Below are 13,936 nucleotides of genomic sequence, written 5' to 3'. Positions count from 1 at the left end.
CGCCCTTCTTTCTGCTTTCCCCACTACACTGACAAACAGCCCTGCAGCCACCAACATGTGACTCATCTCTTAGCCTTTCTGAGTCTGTCAGGATGCACCCCAAATACACACATACACACTCTTAACAGTCTTTTGCGAAGATGAGACTCCAGTGGTGAGGGGTTTCCATGTCTTGTGGAGGTGATACCTGAACAACCTTCAAAAGAGATAAGCTCCTTTGTTATGTTCAGTTATACCAGGGACAGCTGAACTGACACACGCATGCACACATGAGAAGCCTTTTCTTTTTTTTTAAAAATCAGTTTCTATAAGATGTCAACTGACACCCAGAGTCAGAGTGTGCCTTACCAGCATATATATTTACTTTAATTTGAACATTTCCATAAAAGCTAAATATTTTGATTTGTTTGTGGCAAGCAGCAAAACAACAGACATTCAAAAGCCCTTCAGTAGGAGACAAAAACCTAACAAGCAGTTTAACATTTATAAAGCGGTAAACTGTAGGAAAAAAGGGACTGAGGTGAACAAGGGGCAACTGTTTTCACCCTGTTGTAGCAGAGTTCTCACAAACAGGTTTGTGAATAAAGTGTGTGTGTGTGTGTGTGTGTGTGTGTGTGTGTGTGTGTGTGTGTGTGTAAGTAACAGGATCAGCATGTGTGCCACTAAAGGTTAAGTGATGAATGAGTTACAAGAATTTGAAAGGCTATTTGCAGAGTGCCCCAAAGTGTCCCTCTGCTTTGTAAGTTTCTGCCTAACAAAACATGTTCTGGTTGTGAGTGCATGAGTACCTGCTTTTGGTTCATTGTGGCTTTCATCCAGCTCCAGGCTGTTCATGCATTTAAGCTCCCAGTCTTGGACCTCTGTATTCCACAGGGCAGGAACCAACACAGTATACTGGGCCCTTTGATTAAGAGACAGTACAGGACACATTACTATGAAAATAAAGTGGACATATGATAATGCAACTTCTGATGTAGTATTCAATCTGCTTACAATTGCATCCAAAGTTATTCAAATGGATTCGATATGGTATGGTTTCTATAATTTAATTTGGGTTTATTGCTTCCAGCTTTTAAAGAAACTGAAATTAACAGTAACTAAGAAGATGATTGATAGGTGAGAAAGAAAGTGTCAGGCTAGCCCCAGAGTTCACTGCAAAGGGCATCTGTGTTAGAGGCAGATCATCTGTAACATACAGATTTGTAAAGTAAAAACTGGATCTTGGATAAAGAATAACTTATCTGTATGAATGCTTTATGCCCCAGGGCTTGGTACTGGGTCCTGTGTTGTTTTCTCTGTATATGTTGCCCTTGAGCTCCATTTTTGAAAAACACAATGTTTCTTTTCACTGTTACGCTGATGATATTCAAATCTACCTTCACCTGACTGGGGATGCTTTATCCTCACCACATCCTCTGTTTGACTGTCTGAGTGATGTCAAGGACTGGTTATACGTAACTTTCTTACTTTAAATGGAAAGAAGACAGAAATTATTGTTTTTGACCGAAATATGCCTCTGGGACAATTGACTGACACATTTGGGCCTGTTGCTAACTACCTCACTGATACTGCCAGGAATCTTGGAGTTTTCATGGATAGTTCCTTCAAACTTGACAAACAGGTCTCTACTGTGGTAAAAACTAGCTTTCATCAACTACGCCTAATCTCTAAGGCTAAACCCTACATACCACACAAAGATATGGAGAAACTCATTCATGCTTTCATTACGTCAAGACTGGACTATTGTAACTCACTCTACTTGGGTCTACAATCTTCTCTTCTGCAGCGTCTGCAGCTGGTCCAGAATGCCGCAGCACGTCTCTTGACCGGCACTAGAAAGTTTGACTCTTTCACCCCTGTTCTGAAAAATTTACACTGGCTTCCTATCAAATATCGAATTGATTTTAAAATTCTATTGTTTACTTATAAAATTTTAAACAATATGGCACCTGACTACTTAGCTGATCTCCTCTGTCTGTACAGCCCTCAGAGAGCACTAAGATCATGGCCAACTGCTCTTGGTGCAACCTAGGTCTCGGCTGAAGACCAGAGGAGACCGTGCCTTTGCCGTTGCTGCACCCAGGCTATGGAATACTCTCCCTCTTCATATTCGCGCATCAGATTCCATTCAGTCTTTTAAATCACGTTTAAGAACGTATTTGTTTGATCTGGCATTTAAGGCGAATTAGGGTAATTTACATCTGGCTCTGTATTTAGATTATGTAATTATCTTATATTTTATATATTTGTAATTTATATTTTAGTGTGATTTTATTTGTACTGCGATTTTACTGGAAAGCACTTTGGTGTACTTCGGTCTTAAAAATGTGCTATATAAATAAATTTTGATTGATTGATTGATTGATTTATGCTTCGGGGAATCAGCTTTAAGAACATCTAGCATAAATAAACCCGACTTCAATATGTACTTAACACAGAGTCCTGATACACATATTGATCTTCAGTTCACTCTAAAAGCAGACGAGAAATTTTAGTTAAAAACCATTTTTAACTGGAATTGGGATAGATCACAAGGTTCAGCCATGTCCCAGCATAGAATGACAGATGGCTGCACATAACAGCCAGAGCACTTTCCGGAAAATGAAAATTGAGTGAAATGAGTGGGAAGAAGATAGATGAATGAGGCAGAATTCTGATGGATCTGGGTTTTTGTCAGCTCATTAAAAGATCAAGCAAACGTTTCAGAGCCGGTGATGTGCTGCTGATGTACGATGAGCAGAAATCCTTCCTCACCAAACCAAACTGATGCCATAAACATACACGACACACAAAAATGTTCCAGTTTATGAAGACCAGGCAAGAGATGCAGAACGGTTCTTTCAATTGTCACAAAACTTTACTTACAAAACTAAATAAACCATAATCCTCCGGAAGCTTGCACCACTAAAGAAACAAACAGAGCAGACCAGTATTGCTTTTACTGAAACTTTGCCCGCTCAAGTTTGTAAGTTGGATAAGAGTTCTTTAGTTGGACAAAGAATTACTATAGTGGTATAATTTGAAATGATCTGAAGTTGTATCGACATCCACTTTACTTACAAACTCTCAAAGCTAAAGATCATCGCTGAACTTCAGTGTTTAACAGGAACACAGTGAAAGTGAAAGACATAAGACATGGCTTTGGAAATAACATGTGATCTGCATCAAACTAACTTCAATGGTCTATTGTGAAGGTGTGGTTAAGACGAGGTCACTGACCAGAGCACTTTCACCAACAGACGTTTTCAGCTCTATTGCCACAGGGAGAGATTCGGGAAAGGAAAGAAAATTCATTACAGTACCTAATAACTCTTTACAATACAACGCATCGCAACGCATTATCAATATGGTAGAAATATACAATAAGGTTGTTTTTTTGTTGTTTTTAAAAAAAAAAAAAGGAATTAATGTACTTTTAAAGTAGTTCAAAGTATATACCAGATGGTGTTAGATCTTTTAAAGAAACCACCGAGACGTTTCTGTCAACTTTCTCTCATAGACTGAATTTCTCAAAGAGCAAACATGCTCGATACGACACAGCACAAGGCTGATCAATCCCAGACATTTTTTGTATCAGGTTTCTAAGAAAGTATTTTAAAAAGTTTGATTCACTAAGAGCAACTGAGCAACCCGCAGCGTGAATGCAGCAGAGACTTTTTTGTAAGCCACCCTTGTCACTGTGAAATAAACAAATGATGTGTCAACCCCTCCAGCTGAACTAGAGTGGCAGTGTGGATAAATGAATGAATGAAAGGACGCATAGGAGAGGAAAGGGGGTTGCAGAAAAGAAAATGAGAACACAGGGGAGGAGGGATAACCCACACTGTTTTATGGGAATTGACGAAGGAGGGGGTAAACAAAAAAGAAAGAGATCGGACTGGTGGCTGAGAATGCTGTGTATGGGAAGTGAGTGGGAGGGGGTGCAGAGGGGGAAGCACAGAGACAGGACTCTGCACAGGAGATACTGAAGACGGCACAATGAAAAGTAGCTACTGAAAGAAAGCGATAAATGAGTCGGAGGGGTAGTGAAAGTTTCAAGGTGATTTGAAACAAAATTTAAAACAAAAACAAAGTAAATTCAAGCCAATTTTATTTGAAAATGAAGACTGTAAACCTACAAATAAGTAACTTTTAACTTGAAGAGTTTTATATGTTTTACGTGTCTCTACATGCTGTGCTCTCCAAATGTACCTAAAAGCAACATACTGAATAAGCACTGAATAGGTTTGCCAGCAGCCTCTGGAATAAACTATTTAAAAGCAATGCAGTGCATCTGGCTGCTTTATCAGAGGTTCTATAGTGCAGCCTCCTGACTCCAGCTAAATATGAGGCTGACTCGACCTCAAGTCAAGATAACAACACTCATAAAAATAATTAACAAAATATGTCTGTAGTTCGTGGCAGTAACAGCTTAGGTAACAGCTTGTTAGTGGGCAGACATAAAAATCAATCCCCGCCCCTCAAAATAAAGAAAAAAACAAACCAAAAAAAAGATTAGAGTGAAAACATTTCAGAGCTGGACAGTGCACAGCAGGCTTCTCTCTGGCTGACACACACACACACACACACGACAAAGAAATGACATAATGGAAACAACCAAGGTGGAGTGACAGGACAGATAATGTCTTTTTAAAGATAAGAACTCTTGTTTTGAAAGTTCAATTAAAACCTTTGAGGTTAAAAAGCCTGAAATGTTTATCAAACACAAACGAGTAGACAAAGAATCTTTTCAGTTGCTCCACCCAGAACACGTGTTTTACTCAGCCACAGCAGGTAGTTAAACAGCAACCTCCTGGCTATTTTTTGTTTTCTAAATTCATGTAAAACTTTTCTTTGAAACGCGCGTTTGAAAAACTAATATGTGAATTTGTGCGTCATGCAGGCCTTTTACAGCACTCTATTTTATTTCCCCTCATCAACACATCATATTACACCACACAAGGAAGTTTCTGTGCAATCTGCCTTGGTGTTCTGTGCAGTAGAGGGTGGCAGTGACTCCAAGCGGTAGGAATTGCGTGAGCTGGGTGTGTGGGAGTTGCACAAACTTGAACCCTACAGGACACGATTCCAGAGTTTTCATGACATGAAGCGCAATGGAGCTCATTTTAGTACTGCAAATAGTTCACATGGAAGATAACTTGTTTGCAAACACTTGCAAACGTCTTACCAAGTAGTACTGAAACTGAGAAAAAAAACAAAAACAAACGCAAATGCAAATCGAAAACCGGCCGTTGAAATAAGTCCGCACAGCTTTTAACTTGAAGGTGAACATTCTTCATTTCCAGTTTGGGTTGTACTTTAAGCAGCAGTGAAACTTAAAACGAGTAGGTGGTGAGTGTTTGCAAACAAGTTAGCGTCTTCCAGGCAAACAAAGGGTAGCCAGGGCAGTCATCTGGTGACCAATCAAAAGAAGATTTTTGGTGCAGTGCATTCTGACCAATTTCACTTAGCGTCAAAAGCCAAGCTTTTCTAGGGGGCAAAAACTCCACTGCAAAAACAGCTTTGAATTTTTGTGAATATGTAGACATTTTTTTTCCACCTGAAAAATCTAGTTATTGCTTTTTTAATTTATTTGCTGGAGTTGCCAATCTGCAAGTTCTTTATGCTGTTTTTAAGGTGCCGGCTTTATGCTGACAGACTGCTATAGCCTGCATACTTTTAACAGGTCTTGTAAACAAAGGTACATATATACATCCTCAACAGAAAGAAAAAAAATATCACTGAGTTTATCTTTTTTTTTTTTTTTTTTTTAAAGAGCCATCATCACCATTATGTTGTTTTGTTTATACCAACAATATTAATGAGAATATTGATCATTATCATTATCGACAAAATACTAGCGATGAGCATAATCATAACAAATACTGTGTTCAAGACACGTGGCAGCTAACAGCTAACAATAAGGGAGAATGTCATTAAACCCAGCCTCAGGGGGTCACTAGCTAATGTATTCCTAGTACTGGTCCCAAGCCTAAAAATAGGGAGGGTTGTGTCAGGAAAAGCATCTGGTGGAAAATCTGTGCCAAATCAAAACATGTGTATCCAGCCGCTGTGCCAACCACTTGGAACTAAAGGGGCAGCCAAAAGTACATACTAGAGTTTAAAAAAAATTCTAATCCATTTTCAGTTGATAAAGAAAATAGATTTTTATAATATGAAAGAAAAAGTACGCTAATGAATTCAACTGGAGCTCAGTAATACAATTTTAGGGTAGATAATTGAAAAACAATTTTCCATAAGCTGCTGACTAACTTACTATGCAAATCTTTTTAAATTTGTCGATGAGTGAGTATAGGGGTGGGATTTAATAAGTTTTCTTCGTCCCACTCCTTTTCAGGTGATTTTTGGTTTTGGTTTTGTGCACTTTATGTTCAATATATGTATTTTGTTGTGCCTGAAATGAATAAATAAATGAATGAAATGAACAGAAAGATTAAGAAAAGTGAGAACAACATCTATTAAACTCACATACCTGGATCACAGATGCAAATCGAATTATAGAGTTAAGAGCTAAATTAGCACTTACATGCAGAACAGCTGTGAGTAATTCAAGAGTTTTAACAGCTTATACATACTGATGCATAAGAATGTGATATCTCATTTTAATCTGTAATCACCTGAGATTTTTTAAAAAATGTGAATGAAAAGAAAGAACAATGAGAAGTGGTTCTAAGAGTCCCTTGAAAAACAAATAGCAAGAGTTTAAATGAAAGAAAGAAAAATAATGTATGAAATACAGAAGCTGCTCCTTGACTGGTGATATAGGCTGTGTTTGGAGTCATTATTATAGCCTATGTCTGAGATGACAGCTGACTGACAGCCAAGTGTAGACAGACAGTCACATGAGATGGATGAGCCTCTCAACCACTCATTAATCAGAATGGCCTATGTGGCTGCATGACAACACCCATTTATACCATTCACAGAGTAAAAGAGCTGAGAAGCTTAAAGAAAATTAAGGAGAGGTTGAAGATCTCAGCCCCTCTCCTCCTTCATTTTTGTCCCTCTCTTTTACACTCCCCCCCCCCAAAAAAAAAAAAATTGTACCATCTCTCCCAAGCCATTTCCCTCTCTGACCCCCCCATTCATCCCTTTTCCTTTCCCCACTTGCCCCCTTTCACTCTTTCTTCGGCAGTATCTTCCCACTGTAAGGAGATCCTGCCCTGGGAGACAGCCGGACCACTTAGTGTTGACTTCTGACCAAGCTTCTGCAATGATGCCAAGCAGGCAACAAGGACTTCTCAATGTGACGTGATGGCAGGCTGCCCACTGAACGCCAGGGCTAGAACAAAACGGGCCTGTCAGGGCTGCCCTTGATGCATGCTTTTACAAACTGCAGAAGAGGTTCACAGATGGATCGAAATGTTCTGTTTCTTTCCTTGTAACATAAAAGAAAACAACGGATTGCTTTTTTAAGCGGAATGTAAGTTAGCTATAAATGTTACAAGTACAGCATGATTAAACGGTTATTAAGCTGTTACACTCAATAGTCCTGCATATTTGGTCCTTTCTAATCTACTTTGCAAGTCACTGGTGCGTATCTAGTACATATGCTCCATCTCTGGCTCATGATAAAGTGCTTTATCACTACCTGTGACACAGTTACACTTATAGAAACTACTTGGCAGCGTTGCCTCCATTTGTCCAGGGTCTACTTTACAGATCTTTGTCCAAGGTAAACAACCTTGGGTCCACACAGTGTCACCTGTCTACAATGAGAAGCACACAGGAGGGTAGAATTCAAGTAGCTGAAGGGAGCTTATCTATTAAAACAAATATGATAAACTGAATTTTAATATTCACTGTGCAGCTGCACGTCTCTCACAGACAGACTGTATACACAAACCCAGTGACCCTGCTGAGTTTCCATAACTACAGCTCCATGTCAACAAAACATGTCCGTCGGCATGTGACGTTTATATTCAGCATAGTGAGAGAGAGACAGAGGGCTTCAACCAAAAGCACCATGGGCTGCCATTGAAGAAACTAATTTAGCAGAAAGGATGTTTAATCCAGACATGGACGAAAACAACCTCGCCAAAACACTAACACTCTATTTTTCCTGGAATGCTTGATGTCAAACATGTCCAGTCTGATGAGCTGATTGATATTCATGAGCTGCCTGGAGTTTTATTTAGTGCCTAAAAACTGAGCCCTTGGCTCTGAGAAATGTGCAGCACATTGTACCCATGCAGCTCAAGCATGAGGGTGGTCTGGGAAAATATTAATGCATGAAAGTTAAAGACATGTGACAATGATAGATGTCAGAAATAGAAGGATAACTGTGCACTAATGCTACAACAGCAGAGCATTCAGAAAGCTCAAGCTCAAGTCTCATTTTACTTACACATCAACAGGTACTCTTAACAGAAGGGGTAATATTGCTCCTTCATCCTTCAGGTCCATTAGTCGGGGCTCCAAGAGCTCAACAATGGTCAGAGCGGTACGGAAGACAGCTGACAAGCCTGTGGGAAGAAGTTAAAGCAGTAGTTTAACATTTTAGCAGTTTTTGCTTTTGTGCCCAGAATTAGATTAGAAGACCACTTTTACTGTCATCTTTACTGAAATCTGCAGGCCAGCAGCCAGTTACCCAAGTGAAGTTCTGTGACTGTGCACCCACCGTGTAGAATGATGAGATCCCAGACAGCCAGAACAGAGTCCCAGCAGGGCAGGGAAGTGAAAAGGGTCAGGAACCACGGCATCACAAAGTGGACTGACAAGATTCCCACTGACTCCTGAAGGGAGGATGGAAAAAAAATCAGGAAGGACTGATTTGGCATGACCCTTTAGTACTGATTGCCAATTTCCTTACTGAAAAATCCTTCCACTACATAAAATGATAACAGTCATACAAGGAAATTTCCCCTTGTGGGACTAATAAAGGTATATCAAATCAAACCACGCAACCTTGCAAAGGCTTTTTTGGTGTTTTCCTGTAACCATATACTTTAAAAGAAAGAACACACACTCTGGTTATTTTATGACAGTGTGGCATTCAAGATGCCTCCTGGCTGTGTGTGCTCAGGTCTGGTGTGTGCAGCACAAGTACAAAAATCTGTTTACAGCTGGTTTGCCTCGACTCTGATGAACAGCTCTACTACAAAGGAAATGCTGACCCCTGATCTCTAATAGGCTTCTTCTGTTTGGAGAGGAAAAAACTGCCTACAATAAACCCCTGGTGTGTGTGTGTGTGTTTTGCCTTCAGAGACAATTAATCAGCACAAATGGTATCAGTGAATAAATTTATGGTGGTTCTCAAACTGAGGCTGGCCACACTAATGGAACATAGAGTCACCGCAGGTGGAGTGTGGATGACACAGGAAAATACAGAGCGAGACTAATTTGAATAAGTATACTTTTGTAGGGAAAACAAGACCTTGTTGATGTTATTTGTTGTTCATTATTCATCTAAATAATGAATTCTTTTTTTTTTTTTTTAAATTGGTAAACTCATGTATATTGATTAAAAAAAAAAAAAAAAAAGAAAGACAAAAAAGCCCCCCCAAAACCCACAGCGGCATAGGCCATGGTTTACAGCAACAACAAGAGAACAAGAACTGTGCATAAGCCTCAGATGACGACTTAAAACCCGAGCTACTTCAACAACCTCCAACAAAGCACTGCAGTCTGCAAAGTACAACCAGGCCACGAAGGCATGTTGCACAGAAAAAGCAAGTGACGAACAGAAATTGACGCAGCTACACGGTAGAAAAGCAGAGCATTAAGCAACTAGTTAACAAGCACAACCTAAGATAAAACATCCTTGGCAGGCAATATCTGTAAGGTTTATTATATAAGACAATTGAGTGCAGGCTACTGAAGACTTATGAGGTTAAGTGACTTTAATTTAACAATGAATAAAGTATTAAACAGTTGTGATATACTTTTACTTAACATTTCTGGGGTAAGCGCTACTACTTTTGTGCTTACATTTGACTTTCACATACAGAGTTCATATGGTTGGAAAAGAAAGATCTAAAACACCCTTCGCTTTGTTTGCACTAATAAAAATGCTGCTGCCTTCAAGCTGCAATCACAGATAAAGCAGCGTTCTGTAGTTGGTTTGCTATATTCTCATGAATATCATTATTGCAAATCTGAGCCTAGATACAGACATTTTAAAAATGTCTAGTGTAGTATGTGGTACACAGAATAAACTGACATCTGTAAAGAAAAGCTCAAATGAAAAAAAAAAAAAGTACAATCTGTGGTTCACTAAATGAAACAAGTGTTACTTGTTCAGTAACAGTAGGCTTGGTGGCAGAAATCTGCACAGCTGTAGGTCTTTGCCCCGCGTAAAATCACTCATTTTACAACTTTGACAAGCAACGAACCAACAGACTGAATGGGAAAGGAGGCCCAACTGATGATGGAGACATTACAGGGCCTCAGCTTGCAGATGAATCATTCATCACATTGCTGTATCTGGTCTCAAACACAAATGTGTGTATATACACATACACACATTAAAATCTTTCGGTTATTGTGGTTTTAGCAATGCCATTTAGATTCCCCAAATAATGCCAGCAGAAACAAAGGCACCCAAATAAGCACCAAGTTTTCCGTGTTTGCTTATATCAGGGTTCATACGCATTTTTCCTGTCAGGTCCTGTTATGCAAACACTCTAATTTGTCTGTTGTCTCAGTGGCTGATAGTGCCCCACAGGCCTCAATGTGAACTAGAAGCCATTTATAATTTTTAAGTTGTTTAATGTGTAGGTGCTCACAATAAACAGATTTTGAGTGAAAGCCAGGGAACTTCAATAGCAAAGAAAAGTGGCTATTCCCATTGCCCATATTGATCAGTCCCTCTTATTACCATTATTTGCTTATGCCATAAGTTGGCTAGTTAAATATCGGACTAACGTTTAAAGCTTTCACTTGAGTGAAGTAGCTCACATTACTGCTACTGCTAAGTAATGTTAGCTTACAGCATATTCCATATATCACCATGCCTTAACTAACTACTATAATAGCGCTGCCATACTGCATCACACTCAGTGCATTTCAATCATTTCTCCAGCAAGTTTGATAGCTAGCAAAATAATAATAATAATAGTTTTAAAAATTAGCATGTGTTATGTATGTATACTTGAAAATCATCTCATCTGTCATGTGACTCAAGAGTACAAATTCCACCAGTGTCGTTTTCTATCAAACGCTCATTAAAACAGCATCGTCAAGTTTGTGCACTCATCCCCGACTGTCCGGGGGGAGGGGCCAGGTGGCGCATTGAAACAGACTGACGATGCAGAGGTGCAAGGCGGCCCAGGCGGAGGAATTTTGCTTTACACTTTGCGACTCATTTAATTTCTCTATCTGATAAGAAAACTACTTGGTCAGATAGTTATTTGTGGTGAATGAAATACGGTTTCAAGCACGTTTAAGCACCACATCTGAAATTCAAGCACTTTTCAAACCTTGAAAAGACAATATTAAAATGTAAGCATTTTCAAGGATTTCAAGCACCCTGTTATATTCTCAACTCTAGCTGCTAGTTGTAAAAACAAACATTTTACTGTGAAATGGAATATTCATCTGATGGCAAAAAGCACCATGTGTCTGCTGCACAGAATACAAAGTGTTCCATTAATGTAATTCACTTACATGATCACTGTACTTAGTGACAAAGTCAGAACAGCTTCCTGATTCTTATAGATGACAATGTTTTGGTCCACTGTAATTAGGGAGCATAATTGAATGGACTTTACATGGGCAACTAAATTCAAATGTCCTGACTTCTAACATTTTACTAGTTCTGCTTTGTTTGTAAAAATCCTAATTTGGTTCTAACAACTCTTTCAGCATGTTTTTGCATGTGTAAAAACCCATTAACAATAACTGTATACAGACAGTTAAAGCTTGTGTCTAATACACATTTTAAAAATACAAAATTCTCTAATGTTCAGGCACAGCATGGGGCCAATTTAGGGCTCGAATAATTCATAAACAATCCTGTAGTAATGTTAGCAAAAAGTTCACAACAAAACTCTGCTCTAAGCAGGGTGTTTAATGTTTCATGTTACATTCTGTAATTTTATTCGTGTTGTTTCTTTACCTTGAGATGTGTAAGGATGTTCATGCAGAGACAAATCTACCTATATAACAGTTACATGTCTCTTTGTATTGGTGTGCCCTCTTGTGGGCACAACAGGACACTAAATTGTCCCCCCCTTTAAAATAATGTGACTTTTGGGCATCCCTAAACTGAAACAAATTACTTCCAGGATTTTTGTAACTCAGATAGCAATTTAACAAAAATTTAAGTTTATCATCCAACTTTCATTGTTTGCAGAAACCCAAATAGTGAAACGCGGAAAGTAAAACGACTCACCATGTGCTTGGAGAGCTCGGGCTTCCTGTGTTTTAAGAACTGGTCAAACACCTTTACCTGGTGCTGCACCCTAATCAACAAGAAGAGAAAAAGCCAGACAGTCTAGCAGATCACAGACACAGAGACACACAGGGACACACAGGGGCACCAAAAAAAACAAACCCCAACAACAAAAGGTTTGTAATGATCGTTTCATGATAACCCAATTATCAGATAAAACTGAATTTTTCTTTTCTTATCCTTAATTTACATCAGTTATATCTACACATAAACCACACTCTGGTTGTATTTTCTTTGTATTTGTATAAAGGCCAACAATAAGAACTGAAGTTTTCTTACTTGGTGAGACTAAGGTCAAACATTTCACCCAGATATTTGGGTTTATCCAACAAAGCCACCAGAGCCCAAAAGGCCTCCTCCTCCCCCAACTCCATCAGCAGCACTGCTGCTATGTAGGACATCCCTGTAAAATGCACACACATTTTTTCCTGGATGAAGCACAGGGTAAAAGGTAGCATTAATATGGTTTGTCAAGAAAAATATACACGTGTTTATAGGGGTGCTCAAGATCCAGCTAATCACGGGTGTGTGTCACCACATTCTGCACAGGCAAAGAAAGAATGTTGCTGCTTATGATCTCTGCACTGTGCTAAATCATCAGACATCATGTAAATAATGTTATACACAGCATATAACTGAAAATTTTCAGACACATGCTGTGTCTATCCTCAGGTTTGACTTGCTTTGACTGGATGATTAGTCTGACATCAGTTAATTGTTTTCTTGCTGCACAATGACATTGTCAAGCGCACCAACACTGTCAATGAAACTGGCCATAAATTAATTTTTCTCCCACCCATAAATTTTAAAAGACATTCAAAATAGGACTTCTAGAATATATAATGTCATGCAGAAGATCACTAGAAACCATTGTTCATAAAGGGCCATCAAACAACATTGTTTTCTAATAAACATTTCCTAAACAAGATACAAAATGTAATTATGAGTATTGTCTATTTGGTGCAGATAACTGGGATCAGCTTTCGGTTATATAAGATTTACAAAATAACAAATGTTCTCTACAGTTTTACACTAAGCAGTATTCTTACAGAGACAAAATTAAAATGCACCTCTAACCCTGATGTTATACATTTAAGAAGAAAATTGGGAAGACAGAGAAAAGGTGATGGTGATGTTTCAGAATTCCAAAACAAAAAAGCAGGTATAAAAGCTCATGTAGTTATTTCTGCAGATCTTTAGGTTTTAAGACTAAATTATTCTAAAGTGCATCATGACAGAAATGTGCAATTAATACAGGAAAAGATATGATTACTGGGCCATTTTTAAATACAACTTGAACAGCGTCAACTCTGCTCTGTATTAAAAGGTCATCTACCTCCATCAAGTGGTCACATGATGTACTGCAGGTATCTATAGAATAACTGAAGCAGCTTTCAAAAAAAGTGTGCTGACTGATGAGGGAGCACAGTGTTAGGTTTAAATCTCCCACAATATGTAGCATAAGACCAATAAAATGTTGCTAATTTATTAATGTTATTTGCTGTGTAGCACAGGCAGACAAAAGGAAAGGGTACCACTATA

At 38.7% G+C, this 13,936-nt stretch overlaps 1 protein-coding gene across 2 annotated transcripts in view; it reads right to left on the bottom strand.

Moving 5' to 3' along the window:
* The window catches only part of si:ch211-266k8.4 (TBC1 domain family member 10B), a 73,978-nt gene that overhangs the window by 53,249 nt on the left and 6,793 nt on the right, over positions 1 to 13,936 (bottom strand). For both annotated transcript variants that reach the window (XM_005928363.3, XM_005928362.3), the window contains exons 6-10: positions 12,674 to 12,797; positions 12,335 to 12,404; positions 8,621 to 8,735; positions 8,348 to 8,465; positions 789 to 901 (exon numbers count right to left, since the gene is read on the bottom strand). In XM_005928363.3, the coding sequence (XP_005928425.1) occupies positions 789 to 901; positions 8,348 to 8,465; positions 8,621 to 8,735; positions 12,335 to 12,404; positions 12,674 to 12,797 (540 nt within the window). The remainder of the gene's footprint in view (positions 1 to 788; positions 902 to 8,347; positions 8,466 to 8,620; positions 8,736 to 12,334; positions 12,405 to 12,673; positions 12,798 to 13,936) is intronic.

Source organism: Haplochromis burtoni, unplaced genomic scaffold (genome assembly GCF_018398535.1).
Source record: "Haplochromis burtoni strain Fernald_Lab_line unplaced genomic scaffold, NCSU_Asbu1 Contig_112, whole genome shotgun sequence".
NCBI classification, from domain to species: domain Eukaryota; kingdom Metazoa; phylum Chordata; class Actinopteri; order Cichliformes; family Cichlidae; genus Haplochromis; species Haplochromis burtoni.
The sequence above is the reverse complement of the archived record's forward strand: the minus strand, read 5'-3'. Positions and strand labels throughout refer to the sequence as shown.